The sequence below is a fragment of the Artemia franciscana genome, chromosome 12 (genome assembly GCF_032884065.1).
Source record: "Artemia franciscana chromosome 12, ASM3288406v1, whole genome shotgun sequence".
Classification (NCBI taxonomy): Eukaryota; Metazoa; Arthropoda; class Branchiopoda; order Anostraca; family Artemiidae; genus Artemia; species Artemia franciscana.
Window position 1 is genome coordinate 15,651,522 of NC_088874.1, and position 16,662 is coordinate 15,668,183.

Here is a 16,662-nt window from a genome sequence, read left to right on the forward strand (position 1 = left end):
ATAGCCTCTGAGAACCTGGGGGCAAGGGTTGTAAGTTATGCTCCGAAGGCATTAAGATTTTAATGGAATGGATGGCCGTATAAATTTTGGATAGGGCTCCTTTGGTTGAAAATTGGAAGTTATAGTGCTCTTTTTAAGAGTTAAAAGTGACTGACGGTGACCAGCCCCCCTCCCACGACCATCATTTTCCAAAAAAACATCCAATCAAAATTTTGAGACGTCTATTCTCTTCAGCACTGTTGAAAGATCCTGTAATTATGCCTTTAAGGACGTCAACCCTCACAGCCCATTTACTTTCCAAAAAAAAAACAAAGGCCATTCAGAGAAGGTTGAGAGAAGTGATGAACTAAATCGAAACACGTTATATGTACACGGGATGTCGAAAGGGCGTAACTCAGGAATGGTTGAGTATATTAATTTGGAACTTCCAGGTGATCATACGGGAGATGATCAGTTGAACAAAAAGGTAATATTTGTACTTTACTGCTACTACTGCAACTACCACCATTACTACTGGTTTTACTACTACAACCACAGAACTGCATTTAAAGTATTGAAGGAAAATTTGAACTAAATCAAAAGACACTATGTGTGGTTGTACATTGTCAAAAGAGTGTCTCTCAAGAATGGATTTGAGTATTAAGTTGGAACTTTCAGAAAATGCTTACAGGGGAAGATCAGTTGACCAAAAGGCACTATGTGTATGTTACTATCAATACTACTACGTCTGCCACATTTTCTACTGCTGTTGCTGCTTCTACCTCAACTATCAAAATAATGTATTATTTATTTGCTGGTTTTAGACCAGGGCACTTCGTATAGATGAATTTGTCGCAGAAACTTCAACAATGGCTCATTGGATTGTAAATTGAAGGGGCTAGTACCCTTTTTAATAGTGGGATGTGATTGGAGGGTACCTAACCCCCTTCCCACGCACCATCATTTCGCCAAACTCATCCAATCAAAATTTTGAGTTTTTCATTTCGTTCATCGTTGTGGAAAGGTCTGGAAATCTTGACTTTGAGGATGACAAGTGACCTGGGGAAGATAAAAATAAGTAATGGCGCTGCCTATAATGAGAAAATTCCCTAGGAAAGTGGGCTAATACCAGAAAAATAATACCGAAAACAGTTTTTCCTTTGACACTAAATGTTATTTGTATGAGCAAATTTGAATAAGTATTATAAATTGCACATAAAACATAGTATTCGCTTTAGCACATAACCGTGTACCAAATATTTCTACTTTAGTACATTAAGACAAAAAAAAGCAATAAACCTTCTTATCTAGTTGTCTCTACTTTTTGTTGCGCGAACTTGGTCAGATTGGCCTCTGAACTTCTCATGTGACAGTTAAAATATGAAGAGATACAGAGTGTTGCAGGTGGCTCCTCTTAGTTAGTTTATCCTTTTTATTTCTTCTTCTTTTTCATATTTATTGTTCATCTGTAGAGGGAAGTGCTGGAAATAGATGAAGATTTTGAGGAAAAAGAGGATGATAAGCCAACAATAGTCGTGTTGAAATCTGGTGATTTGACTCAAGAAGAGGCTGAGAAGCTAGAAAAAGATAGAAAAGAAAAAGAAGGTAATTATTATCCATGTAAAATTGTTATTTTTGGGTTGCATATCATTGGTCCACACGGAAAGGGAATATGACATTAGTATTACTATATTTAATAATGAAGACTAGTGACTATAAATACGGACTTTCAGGCAATTTTTGTAGTATATAGAATAGGATATGATTTAGTGGCTAAAATAGCACAAAATCTAGCATAAGAACGTCAGAACAGTTACAATGGTAAAATAGGTGTTAGGGGAGAAACATAAAACAAAAATTTAAATCAATTAAACAAATGGGGAACAAAATAGCGGACAAAAGAGTTTTTATACCTCATAGTCAACTTTTGGGGACACAAGTCAAATTGGGTATTTGGAGCTCTACGAGTATTAATTTTTGTATTAGGAAGGATTGGGGGATTTTCTGTGAAGGAGGGAAGAAAAAGTCGATGATAGTCAGAACTAAGGCACTTGTGACCAAAGTTCATGGTAAGGATATGACGTCGTGATTCCAATGTAGTAAGTTCAAGTCTGGCCAAACCTTCATTGTATGTAGTATAGGACGTCCCCAGTATAATTATTTATGGCTCTTTTTGAATACTTTCTATTTTGGAACATTGGTCAAATTTGGTATGCAAAGGTAATTATTGAGAGGGGATATATGCAAAGCTAAGAAGAGCATTAGACTGCTTTTTGGTATGCTTAGGTTGAGTTTGACATTGTCAAGATCATTCTTTCAGCTTTTAATGAGTGAGTCAAGTTTAAAGTCAAAAGTATTAGAGGTTTGACAAAGGTTGAGTAATGTCAAATCATCCGCAAATTTAAAAGCATTGGTAAAGCATTATTAAAAACAATTAAAAATGCTAAAGGACCTAATTTTGTCCCTTGAGGTGCTCCACAGGAAAGTGATGTAAAACCTGATGAATCTCCGTTTGAGAGGACTACACATTGCTCACGGCCAGTCAAAAACTAGCTACCATACTTAAAACAAAATCTTTGGCACTTAAAGCCCTTGCATTATCAATAACTGTCTGATGATCCAAGCTGTCAAACTCTTTGCTAATATCAGTAAGAATAGCCTCAACATAGGAACTATTTTACTCAAGATTTTTGAAAACAGTGTCAAGTGTATAAACTAAGCAATGCGTGGTGCTGTGATTCGGCCTAAAGCCTAACTGATTTGGGTTGATTTTATCTTGAATGTCGTCAAAAAGGAAATAGTAAATAAAACTTTCAAATTTTTTTGAGAAAATAGAGGTTTTCGATATTGGTCTTAAGTCAGAGGAACATTTGGAGTCTTATTTTTCGGTATAGGTGATATAATAGCTCGTTTAAAACATATTGGAAAAATAGCATCTAAAAAACATTGGTTAAAAATAGCAGTGAGAGGTACACTTAAATATTGGGCACATTTCACACTAAATTTTGTAGGGATATCACCTGTGCATACTGAATTATTTGTGTCAAGATTTTCCAGTTTATGTTGGGTCTGGTGTATTTCAATCACAAGAATGTCACTCACTGCACTGTTGGCTGGCATATTTTGGAGTGGTGGGTGAATTTTCGAATTGAAGCAAAATAATCATTTATGATATCCGCACTCACTGGGTCACCATTAATATCCAGTAAGAAAAACTTTGAAGAGACCTTTCCCCTGGGATCTTTGATACCTTTGTGGAATTTCTTAAGGTTGGAATACAGTAAATTATTGATCATGTGAGCCCAACGCTCCTTTCTTGCTTTACAGATTTCGCTAACAACAATGTTTCGAAGTTTCAGAGATTCTTGGAAAAATCCGCCCTTAAAGAGTTTATCACGTTCATTTATTAGGCACAAATTTCCTTTATTTATCCAGGATTTACAATTGGATTTGCGATTAATCTTAAGTTTACTGTTTTGGGGCAGATGCTTTCCCACCATGATTTGTTCCATTTTTAATCAGAATTCACCCTAAGGCTTGAGGTCTTTCTTCATCGTGGCGTGCCAGGATTTAGTTTGACCTCCTTGGTATTTCTTCCAGTAGGAAGGGGGCTTCAACCGAAGCGACTTATAATCAGGTAATTGCTTGGGCATCTGAGCAGAATGCTTTTGATGATAACTGGCAATTGTTGCTTCTGATTTTACATTAGCGTTTAGTGCTCCTAGCTTATTCGTCGGCAAAGCTGTAGATGGCAAATGGCTTTTTGGCCCTTCCAGGCAAGGATAGTAGAAGAATTAGGAAAGGATAAAATACATCAAATCTCTTGGGAAAAAAACGTTCGTGCTTGCAAAAAATTTTGACGAAATCTACTTTTCCCTGTCTTTCTGACAGTAGCGCGGAATTTTACTCTTTTGCACTTGAGAGGCATTTAAACTAAGAAACGTCTTTTCAAAAGAATAGGATTTTTACTCATCCTCCTTCCTAAAAAGGGAATAAACTATACTCCTAACTCATTATCAACCTAGATAACTTTTTATGTTAATCTTGCTATCAAAGAACTATTGATTGGGACCAGTATATATTTATTAGGACCTACAGAATGTAGCAACGACACATCTAGTTTAATATAGAGGACCTAATCGTCGGAGTTTTATACATTTTACGTGTTATTACAAGATCTTGTCGACGTTCGGTTCCTGGACAGACCTAGTGGAAACCACAAAATCTCCTTTGTCCGAGATTGCAGTTATGTTTCAAGAATAAATTGGATTTTCAACTGGTGTTGACTTGTTCACAATATGTTAATGATTATATAGGCTTAGGTTTAACCATAGGCAGCGCAATAGCGCTGCCTAAGTAAAGAGCGGTGTGGGCACAAAGGATTATTTGTTTAGACCAGGGCACTTTGTATAAAAGGAGTTGTCGTAGAAACTTCGAAAAGGGCTCATTCGATTGGAAATTGAAAGGGCTAGTGTCCTTTTTAGTAGTCCAAAGCGAATGGAAGGAAACTAACCCCCCTCCCACGCCCACTATTTCCCCTGACACATTCAATCAAAATTTTGAGATATCCATTTTGTTCAACTTATTAGAAAGATCCAGAAATTATATCTTTGAGGATTGATAGTTTATAGTTGAATTGATAGTTGAAAGTGATTGGAGGGCAACTGATCCCCCTCTCACGCCCACCATTTCCCAACACCCATCCAAACCAAGTTTTTAGATTGCCGTTTGTTCAATGTAGTTGAAAGCTCCGGAAATCATGTCTTTGAGGATAACACCCCACCCCCTGATCCCTCAGGGCAAGGATTGTAAGTTATGCTCTGGGGGCATATAAGGTATATATAGAAAGGGTGATTGTATAAACTTTGGAGGGGGCTCATTGGGCTGGTACCCCCCCCAGAAATACATACATCTCCCATTTCCCGAAATGGATCTGATAGAAATTTTGAGATGGCCATTTGTTGTCTTAGAAACTTCGAAAGGAGCTCATTCGATTGGAGATTGAAAGGGCTAGTGCCTTTTGTGATAGGTGACAGTGGTTGGAGGGCACCTATACCCCCTTCAACGCCCCACACACATCCAACCCCATCAATCACACACACGTACACATCTTGTATTTCCCAAAATGTATCTGATAGAAATTTTGAGATGGCCATTTGTTGTCAAAGAAACTTGGAAACAGCTCATTCGATTTGAAATAGAAGAGATTGGAGGGCAAGCGGCCCTTCTCTCAAGTCCGTTCATTTTCCAAACGAATTCAGTGGAAATTTTGAGACATTTTGTTCAGCATAATAGAACGGTCCAGTAACTTTGTCTTTAGGGATATTAGGCATGTCAACCCACCCCCACAATTATGCAGTTCACCCATTATGCTTTAAAACTAAATACTACTTTAAAATAAATCAAAAGGAATTGTGTTAAATGGTTGCCGATAAGATAATTCAGCAATATTGTGAACGAGTGTGGGTATTAAGTTGAAACTTTGGGGATACTACTATTACTACTTCTGCTCGTACAATGTTAATGAATAAAAAAAAGTATAAGTGTATCCAGGTTGGCAAAAGCATAGATAGAATCTTTTGGAAATGATATTAAGTTTCATTTTTCAGGTCAACTTCCGAAGCTATAAAACTAAATGAAAAAATAATATTTGTGTCAGGATTAAAAATTGTGGAAAAGTTTCTCCAAGATACAAATAGCAACCCATACCATGGATTATTATTGAAGAAAACCTAAAAGATTTACAATTCTGTTTCCATGAAAAAGACTGTGCCAATAAAACACGAATAGAAAATAATTTAAAAACTTTTTCCACAAGACTAATTTTTCAAAGAAAATTAAAGAGAATGAGCCAAAATAAAGTCAAATAATCTTTCAAGCGTGAAACTACCACAAATCACTATCAATAAATAAATGAAACACAAAACGAACAGAAATTACAATAAATAGTCTAGTCAAACTCAAAACGAGCAAAAATTAAAATGAGTTGGGCTGATAACCCCTATGCCTTCTTAAGACCAGAACACAATTTGCGCTTTACTGAAAACAAAATACGTTTGAAATGTTTTCACCTTTCTTACTTTCATAAATGAAAAGTTATCAAAACTTTAATGAAGAAATGTCAGTATATGCTAATTTAACTGACTATCCACGGTCATTTTTTTTTTTGTAAAGTGCAAATTGAGTTCTGATCTTGAGAAGGCGTAATAGTCTCGTAACACTGGTCTCAGAAAAACCTATGTAAACTAGCCAAAAATTAATGTCAATGCCTACCACCAGTGAACCTTCTGAGAGTGGATTCAAAGCCTGATCAGTTAATCAAGCAGTTCGTGGTACTGACGTGTAAGTAAGGAGTGACTTGGTCCAATAGCAACTGAAACTCTAAAACACGGAATCTTGATAACATAGATGCATCAAAAGGATTGGCTTTTTATGCTGATTCCCGATTTATAAAATTCATCAAGTTTAATGTACCCATCAGAAGCTACGAGCCCGAGAAATTTTGTAATTTTTTCGAAAAAGTCAGTTATGGTCAGAACCTATTTTACCAACAGGCTAAAGACCCAGATTGGAACCTGGTTCATTGATTACGTTCAGCTGTTTGTCTGTCAGAACCGCTCAAACCTGCAATTTCTGTATCAGTAAGCATGTGAATGCAATATTTTTATAGTACAAGGAGAATCATTTAATTGCTAAAAGATATTGAGCCCGTTTAATATGCAGTTGGCATTTAATATACTTTAAAGAGGCTAAGGGATTAATTCTAATTGAATAAATAAAATTGAAGAAGTAAAATTCTTTTTATAATATATAAAATTGAATAAGTAAAATTTGAATAGCGTAATATGTCTTTTCATTTCAATGCTGTAATAACTGGAAAAGAGAATATATGTAATATAATTCGCTTTCAGTGAAGTGCCAATGACGCAGTAGGCTTTAGATTTTTAAAGTTAGGAAAGGAGGCAGTAGCTAAATTCTTGTTTGTAGTGGAACTAAATTTGTCGTGAACGGTCTTGGAAAGAAATGAGGTTAAACTAAATATTTGATATATAATGATATCAACTGCTGAAAACTCCTTCAGTTCAATGTGTGTTTTAAATGTTGTAATAATACGTAAGCAAGAGCCAAGAGCTCATATGGCACTTGTGATGAGGTCAGGAGCTAAAGTTAGACTGGGTACTAGAGTTATCGATTTCATCAGTCTAGCACGTCAAGAAGCACTAAACTCACTAATGTATTAGAAATCCCACCAATTTCCCAAAAAATATCGAATCCGGTCCGCTTATGTCAAGAACGTATCTATAACTTAGGTGTGCTATAAGTGCTAGAAATCTCCAAAACTCCCCCAAAGAGAGTGAATTCTGTCCGGTTATGTCAATCACGTATTAAGAGCTTGTACTTATTCTTCCCATCAAGTTTCATCCCGATCTCTCCGCTCTAAGAGTTTTCCAAGATTTCCGTAGCCCCTCCACCCCCTATGTCCCGAATTAAAAATGGAGCATCTGAGACATAAGATCTTTCTATGTATCAAGTTTCGTTAAGATCCGATCACCCATTCGTAGGATAAATATACCTCCATTTTCATGATTTCCCCTCCCTCCAGCCCTCCCCCTCCAAGATGATTGAATCGGAGAAGTGACTGTTATCAAGTCAATGTGTGCAGGTCCCTAACGTTCCAGAAGTCCTAGATACGGGATTGACATAATCTGACTGATTCTGCTCTTTTTGAGGGAGTTGGAGGAGGAGGTTAATTCGGATAAATGAGAAAAATTGAGGCATTTTTAATTTAAGAACGAGTGACCGGATGTTAATGAAATTTGGTATGAGAAGCAAATCATGTCTCAGGGGTCTTATTTTAAATCCTGATCAGATCTGGTGGCAATGGGGGGAGTCGGAGGGGGAAACCGAAAATCTTTGAAAACGCTTAGATTGGAGAGATCGGTATGAAACTTGGTTTGTAGAATAAGCAAATTTCGTAGATACGGAATTGAGGTAACCGGACTAGATCTGCTCTCTTTGGGAGAGTTAGGGGGGGGGGTCCATTCCTTTGGTAAGCTTGGTGCTTCTGGACGTGCTAGGACGGCGTCGATTGGTAGGCGTGTCAGGGACCTGAACAAATTGAATTGATTAAGTTGTTTTCCCTGATTCGACCAGCTGGGGGGCTGAAGGTAGAGGAAAAATTACAAAAAAAATGAGGTATTTTTAACTTGGGGGGGGGGGGGGGGTGATTGGATCTTAATGAATTTTGATATTTAAAAGGACCTCGTTTTAAATCCCGATCGGAATTAAGCCTCTAATTTTCCTTATAAATCAATCTATTGATTCTTATAATTTTACCAGAGCTTATGCCATATGAGCTCTTAGCTCATGTTTTTACTTAATTCTGTAAAGCGCCAATGACGCAGTAGGTTTTAGACTTTTACAGTTAGGAAAGGGGGCAGTACCTATACTCTTTTTTGAATTGATTTTCGTTTGTTTCAATGTTGATCTGCATATTCAATTAAAACTTTATTCGTTTTTAGGTTTATTTATTCATTTATATTAGTACATGTTGCATGTTTATTCGCTATAATTGTTTATTGAGTTTCTGTTCGTTTTGGGTTTCATTTATGCTACAATATTAAAACATTTGTGATCATTGTAAGCTTGATTTGCATATTCGATTTAAGCTGTACTCGTTTTAAGATTTATTTTTATCACTTATATTAATACAACAAAGAATAAAAACAAGAGCAATACGGAATTAGAAGAATGGAGCAACAAGAATAATACAAGAAGAGTTAAGAAAACTAGTAACATCATGTTAAAAAGAAAAACAAAAACAATTGACAGAAAACAGAAACAAAAACCTACTCCAATCAAATCCAGGTAATATGAGTTCAGGCTAATACAGGTTAGATTTTAATTATTTTTAGTTTTTTCTCAAATTAAAGTGCGTTAAGAAAAAATTTTCACCTCAGATCATCTGCAAGAAATTTTCTGGGCGGAATTGTCAGCTAGAATGGAATTGTCTTTGGGAATTCCCCTGGAAAGGGGAGGTCATTTTTACGTGAAAACAACTTTCCATGGTGGATTTTTTCCGTGGGTGAAGGAATTTCTCATGGATGGGGAGGAGCCGGATTTCTCTTTGTTATTAAAAGTAATCATACATTATAAAAAAGTTTCTTCAACTGAAAACAGGGAGCAGCATCAAAACTTAAACGGACAGAAATTATTACGTATACGAAAGGGGTTTCCCCCTCCTCGAGACCTTGCTCTTTGCGCAAAGTTTGACTTTTTGTCCAAATTCCTTAAGAACGACTCCTGAAACACAATGGTAGTTTAATAAGAATAATAAGTTTTTTTTTTAATTTGCAATCGCCTGCTATGAATAAGTGTTGGTGGGTGTAGAGTGGGGAAAGGGGATTGTGCCTGAAACCACCTTTTAGGAGCCGGATTCTCTGGTATGATCTGACTAGCGAACATAAATTAAAACATAAAAAATAAGTTTTTAACTTAAAGTACAGAACAACATTGAAAAAGACACAAGTTAGTCCATATAGGAGTAGGGCTGCACCTCCTAAATCCCTTGCTCATTTAACTTACGTCTTTATTGCTTAGACAAAGCTTTTTCTTCTAATTAAACGACCCTAATGTTTATGAAGTCTTTCTTAAAGAATTGGGGAAAAAGTCAAGCTTTGGCGTAAAGAGAGAGCAGCTTAAGAGGGGGAAGTCCCCTGATATATTAAAAAAAATTAGTTCATTTAAAGTTTTAATGTAGGTCCTTAGTTTTAGCTAAAAAACTTGTTTTTTTGTCTATTTAATTTTATAAAAGGGTTATTGTATTGAAATGAACGACAGATCATTAACACAGGAGTTTGATTAATGGACAACACTTCTGGGCTTGGTCTCCTTCGTTGGGCATTTTCAGGCTGAAAAATTTCTTCCCAGCTAATTTATCTACTTTGTGTTGCCTCCCCCCGGTAGGATTATATTTTTAGGAATGGATGTATAATGGACAGGAGGTAATAGGCTTGAGACTGTGTAGGATTTCGACTCTTGTTGATAGAAGAGCATCGGAAAGGGCTGAAAACCGCGTTTTTTTGTTTTTATTACTGGCTTCACGGCTCCATCACATATGATGATTTGCTGCTAGTCCTGGTAATTACCTCATTTTCCAACAGTTAAGTATTTGTTATACCTTCTCTTGAACGTGTCAAGGGAAGGATTTTCCTGGAATACCTCTACGAGCAGTCTATTCCATGTGTCAACCGATCGCCGGACAAAACTCGTCTTCAAATATTCTTGGCTGGGAGTACCCTGCTCAAGGTAGTCCTGACGAGCTCTACTTCGGCGAGTTGATCGCAAGGGCTTTGTTCTACTAGGAACAAGCTTTGATAGCTCCTCTGATGGAGGGTTGTACATGGAAGTTTTGTGTACATTTTGTAACAAATTTTAGGCCCAGCATTGTGCAAAGGCTCCCTTCATACTGGAGGTCTCAGAGACTTCTTGCTGTCCAGTTCTAAGCTGGCTTACGCGCTTCGACGTAGACCTGAGAAGATTTGTTAGTCCCCGTTCTGCATTGGTATCTGGGACCATTGCTTTTCCTGAGGTAACAAATTTCAATGATTTAGAGAACATGAAAGTTGAAACTTGGAATGTTTTGACGTTAAAAAATAACCATCGTATTGACATTTTGACTCACAAATTCGGAAGATTCAAACTGGACTTTTTAGGAGTTTTAGAAACTCATATCCAAGAGATAGGAAGTATGACCTTAAGTGATATAGAATTTTTTATTCAGGCAGGAAGGATAGTATGCATAGACAAGAAGTGGGGATCATGATGAATAAGGAAGCTGCTAACTCTTGTTTAGGTTGTGCATGGGTTAATAACGTGAATACTAATCACTCATTCTGTGACTAAAAAGTTCAAGGTATCAGTTATAGTAGTATATGCCCTGTAGAGCTGACTGACGGAGATACTAGTGATTCAGATGATTTTACTTACAGTTACAGACGCAAATAGGCAGGGTCCCAGGTAGAAATATGGCATTTTTATTGGATTTTAACGCACAGGTTGGTAGAAATAGGGATACACGTTATCCTAGCCTGGGTAATTTTGGTATAGGAAAAGAATACAGCAATGGCTACAGACTGTTGCAATTTTGTAGGTATAACAATCTAGTTATAATCAATACGGTGTTAGGTTATAAAATGGTCCATCAGTTAACATGGTATTCAAGTGATGGGAAGACAGCATACCTTATTGATTGTGTTATTCTAAACCGAAGACTGGCAGGGTCAATACAAGATACTAGGACATATAAGAGTGCTGTTTTTGATGTTAAAAGTAAAGATCACCATCTGGTAGTGTCTGGTGTTAATTTAAAGTTGGAATTTTGGAAGAGTAACTACCTCCCGGGAAGTTATGATGTTAGTAGACTGCAGGATGAGAATTTGAGAGAAACTTTTCAGGAACAATTGCTAAACTAGAAAATTTAGAAAATTAGGAAAACAATTTTTGAAGTTGCCAATGGTGTCTTAGGGAAGAAAGTTAGGACTGCAGCTAGGAATATTATTGAAAAATCTTTATGTTTAATAGTGAGAAGGGGCTTGTACAAGAAATGTTTGAGTGATAAATTATATGAAAACAAAAGGTAAAAAAATGGAGAAAGCATTAAAATATGAACTAAGGACGTATGAAGTGGAGGCCATGGGTACGAAGATCTCTTATTGAGGATCTGGAAGACGCAGCTATATAACATATTAGTAAAATATTGTACTGGTGAATTAATAAATCGAGACTAGTCAATCTGGATCTGTCCCAGTTTAAGATAAGAACGGGGCCACAATTAGTGATAAGGAAAGAGTTAAAGAGAGATGGGCAGACCATTTTGAGAATGTGCTAAACCGACATAGAGTTGCAGGAAAAGATATAGAAGAAAATAAAAAAGTTTATGATTCCTTAGATGTGACGGAATATTTCTTTTGTGAGAAAGAATTAGCGACAAAACTAAAAGGATGAAAAATATTAAGTCTCCAGGTGCTGATGGTGTGGTAAATGTGTTTCTTAAATATGTTGGCTATGAGGTTAGAAATGAGTTACTGACGATTATGAATGTGATTTTTGAAATAGGGGGAGTACCTAGCGATCTTAGGGACAACCTTAATTAAACCAATATATAAGAAAGGTAGTAAGAGTGAGTGTGGTAATTATCGAGGCATTAGTCTGGTCTCTGCAGGTAGCAAATTACTTAGTAATTAGATACTTTTTAGACTGAGAGATGCTGTAGTGTAGACAAAGTTTTCAGAGGAGAATAGTGCGGTTATAGAAAAGGTAGAGGATGTGTCGACCAAACTTTCATTCTAAGGTTAATAATTGAGAAGTGCCTTAGTTTTCAAACACTGACAGTCCTCAGTTTTATAGATTATGGACAGGCGTTCGATTCTGTTGATAGAAGAGCTTTAGTACAGGTTTTATTCTTGTATGGTATCCCTCTTTATATGGATCATTTTGATGGATTTGTCTTAAGAAGCACATAAAAGGCAATGGGAGAGCTTGGAATCAAATGTGAAGGAAAAAATCTCCTGGACTTAGATTATACTGATGATTTAAGTATAAGATCAAAATGAATGAACTTTTAGAGCTTTTGCGAGTTCATGCTGCTACAATAGGCTTGAAAATAAATGTTAAGAAGAATAAGTCACTCAGGCTAGGAATAAGTTAAGATGAAAAGGTGACGTTTGGTAACGAAAAGATTGATCAGATGGACAGCTTCACTTTTTGTTGTTGTATTATTAGTAAAGACATTAGGAGCAGTGAAGATGGTAAAATAGCCAAGGCTTAGGATGTTTTTCACATTTAAAAAACTGTAAGAATAGGAAGATAAGTCTGTAAACCAAGATTGGAATATTGGAGTCTACTATGATGACAGTGGTCAAATATGGTTCGGAAGCATGGGTACTCCGAAAAGCGTATGAAGATATGCTAGATGTCTTCTGGGGTGATTGCCTACGGATTATTCTGGGCTGACTGATCGTATTTCAAACAGTAAGCTGAAAGAAAAGTGTGGTTCACTCTCGCTTTCTACGGCAATAGTGAGAGAAAGGTTGGGATGGCTAGGGCACGTTCTGCGGAAGAAGGATGGCACATTGCCAAAGATTGTCCTTTTCGGCCAACCGTCTAGGGCTAAACAGAAACCAGGTCGTCCACGGTTTTGGTGGGAGGATGTCATTAACAAGGATTTAAAGGAAATGGGAGCTTCCTGGGAGGATGTACAGAGGGAGGATTTGAATAGATTGAGATGGGGGAGGAGCGTGTATAGCCGTGTTGGCCTCGGGCGGTTTGATGCTGCAGTGAGTTGTTATTAGTAGTAGTAGTAGTAGCATTGAATATTATAAATATTTCAGTAACAAACACTAAATTATTGAAAACAACACTGCCGGTTTCTGGAAGTATTACGGTTTCTGACAATTTTTCATGTGGAGATGTTTTGGTGGAATTGTCCGTCGGTTATTATCCACTTGTTTTTATTTCTGGGAAATAATTTCCATGGAATGGGGCATTTCTGGAGGGATCGAGAAACTGAGTAGAGAGTAAAAGTCTTATTCAAATGAAAGAATGCCAAGGAGAATTTTTCAAGATGAATTTTCCGCAAGCAATTTTAGACGGAGGGGGATTCTTAGCGAGGATGGTCAGCGAGGAACTGTCTGGATGGAATTTGACGGGGGGAGGTTTACTTTACATTGGATGAGATTCTACTGAAGGAGATTTCTGTGAAGGGTAGGGTTGCCCCCTCCATAAATGAAGGGAGTCCCCCTCCATATATAAAGGGTGTCCCTCTCCTTGCCTTGCTATTTACGCTAAAGTTTTACTGTCTGTCCCAATTTTTAAGAGCGTTTACTAGAACACGGGGATAGGATTAGATTAGAACACGGGAATTATAGTTAGAATAGGAAGCTTTTTAAAAGATCTAACAGCTTTAGTGCAAAGAGTAAGGTATTGAGGAGGGAGCAACCCTTCATATAATGAATAAATCTTCCAAAATTAATTTGCAAATTTTGTTTTTATTTTTCATGTACAATGAGCGAAATTTGAACCTGCATTAGCTGAAAAACGTCCAGAAATGAAATAAAAAGACAAGTCTTTTAAATGAAAGTCAGGAGCAACATTAAAACTTAAAACGAGCAGAAATTATTCCCTATATGAAAAGGGGCTGTCCCCTCCTCAACGCCTCGGTCTTTACGCTAAAGTTTTTTTTTGTTGTACAAAGTAGAATTGTGACAAAGAGTCAAACTTTACTGTAAAGAGGGAGGCGTTGAGAAAGGAACAGCACCTTTCATATACGGAATCTGTTTTTTTCGTTTTACATTTTAGTTTCAATTCCTTACTTTCAGTTAAAAAACCTACTTTTTTTTATTTAATTCGAAAAAGAAAAGCCCATTGCTTACACATAACATTTGTTATTTGGAAGTAAACAGAAATTTTTCGGGAGACGAATGCTTCGCTCTTTACGCTAGAGTATGACTTCGTATCCCAACCCTTTACGAACAAAAAGTGAAACACGGGTTTAGTTATCTTAGAATAAGATAATGGTTTTAACATTCTAAATGACGTTTGCGTGAAGAGCGAGGTATTTATGAAGGGGGTGTCCTCTCCATATCGTAATAATTTCTGTTTGTTTAATTTTAATTTTGATCCTTAGTTTCAGTTGAAAAAACCTTCTTTATTTGTTTAATCACGAAAAAGGCACAAACGATTCTCAGGAGAAAACATTGAAGTGCCGCTGATTTTGGGCAGCCAAAAATAGCCAGTAGTTTATTTTTACTTATCCTAAGGCCGCGACCGTGTAAATTCAAATCTAGATATTTATGTTAAGCATTTATGTCATCGAAGCTTGTTTTTATATTATTCAATGTTTGCAAAAAATTGTGCAAAATACTCTTTAATTACAATTTTTGTTATTGAACTTGGGCAAAGCGAAGAGTTGATTAATTTGAGCAAAAAAAAGTGATCGGAGATATCGAAATCATTATAACAAATATAGAAAGTGAAAACATCGATATATCGTTTAACCAAATCATTGTCCACCACATTCAATCGTAAACTTACCATAAACTCATCTAATATCGGACTTGAAGCAAAACAGTAGTTCGTTTTGGATGTATGGTTTAATTGCCTATAGACAGTTTGACATCTGCATCGCTTTATCAACTTAGCGTTAATCAGCCATGGAAGGGGAGAATGTGACGTAAATAATGCAAATAAGGTGCAACATTTTTTGGGGTTCTACACACTATGACATTAAGCATATCAGAGAACCCTATTATAATGGTTTCCAGCTTTCATCTGCAAACATAATTCGAGCGTAAATTAAAGTTCTAGCTCCCCATTTTGTGTCCAGAAATATTTGAGGCAACTAGACCCCCCACCCTGCCTCCCAAGCTCCTTTTTTCCCCAAGTCATTCTATCAAAATTTTGAGATAGCCATTTTGATCAGTATACCTGAAAAGTCTAATGACTATGCCTCTGGGGAAGACAGGACGCCCCGTTTTTACATATAATATTTATTATCAGAAAACAGACATTCTCGGGGAGAATTTTTCAAGTGGAGGGTTTCCGGGAATGAACTTCCAAAGGGCAACTTTACACGGGGATTTTACCAGAATTTTTATACGAATTTCCTTTTATTTGACTTACTTTCCTTAATACATTCAATTCTATCTGTGGATATATTCAGGGCAAATTGCCCGGAGAAATTTTAAAAGGGGTTAAAATTTTGGGCTGATTTTTACGTGGGAGAAATTCTCCATTGGGGAATTTTCCGTGGGATAAACTTTCCATTGGGATGTTGGTACGAGAGAATTCTCCACAAGAGAAACTTTCTTTGGAACAATTGGAGGGGAGGATTTACAAGAAAATTTTCCACAGAGGGAGGAATTCCGGCATGGTTTGGAAAACGATTAGAAATTAAAAGAAAAGCAAGTCTTTTTCAAATGAAAGCAGCTCAAAAGAATTTTTCAGGTGGAACTCTCCGCAAGAAGTTTTTTGAGGGTAATCTTCAGCGGGGATGGAATTTCCTGGGGGAACGCGGATCTTTCGTGGGAGGAACTTTCCAAGAAGAAATTTTTGTGGGGTTAGGATTTTCTATGGAGGGAAGAGGCAGATTTGCCAGAATTATTTGAAAAACGATAAGAAATTTAACGGGGTTTCAATTTAAAGTAAAGAGCACAATTAAAACTTAAAAAAAAAAACATTCTGTATATAAAGGGTGATGCCCTGCACTCAAAGCCTCTCTCTTTACGCTAAATTTTGACTGTTTGTCCCAATTTTTCAAGATTTGTATTTGTTATTGGAAAGAACATATATTTCTCGGAGAGGGGGAATTTTCTGTGGGGAAGATTTTCCAAGGGGAGTATTCTCTGTGTGGAGAGGGAAGCTTCCGAATGGGAGTCTTTAAAGGGAAACTTTACACTAGGGAATTTATCAAAATTCCTATACGGAATTCTTTTTATTTGACTTACTTTCTCTTTGCCAATTCAATTTCACTTGCAGAGATATTCCGGAGAAATTGCCTGGCGAAAATTTTCAAAGGGATTGAGATTATTTGGGGGAGTTTTCTGGGGAGTTTTCTGCTTTAGAAATTCTCCATGGGGAGTTTTCCACTGGAGAAACTTCCCATTGGACATTGGGAGGGTAAGT

The 16,662-nt window shown here is 36.7% G+C and overlaps 1 protein-coding gene across 3 annotated transcripts in view; it reads left to right on the forward strand.

Annotated features, from left to right (window-relative positions):
- LOC136033743 (uncharacterized protein KIAA1143 homolog) overlaps positions 1-16,662 on the forward strand; it is a 62,513-nt gene that overhangs the window by 12,774 nt on the left and 33,077 nt on the right. For 2 of the 3 annotated variants that reach the window (XM_065714640.1, XM_065714641.1), the window contains exon 2: positions 1,452-1,584. In XM_065714640.1, coding sequence (XP_065570712.1) covers positions 1,452-1,584 — 133 coding nt within the window. Of the gene's footprint in view, positions 1-1,451; positions 1,585-16,662 lie in introns of those variants that run through there. The other variant, XM_065714639.1, reaches the window with a different exon arrangement.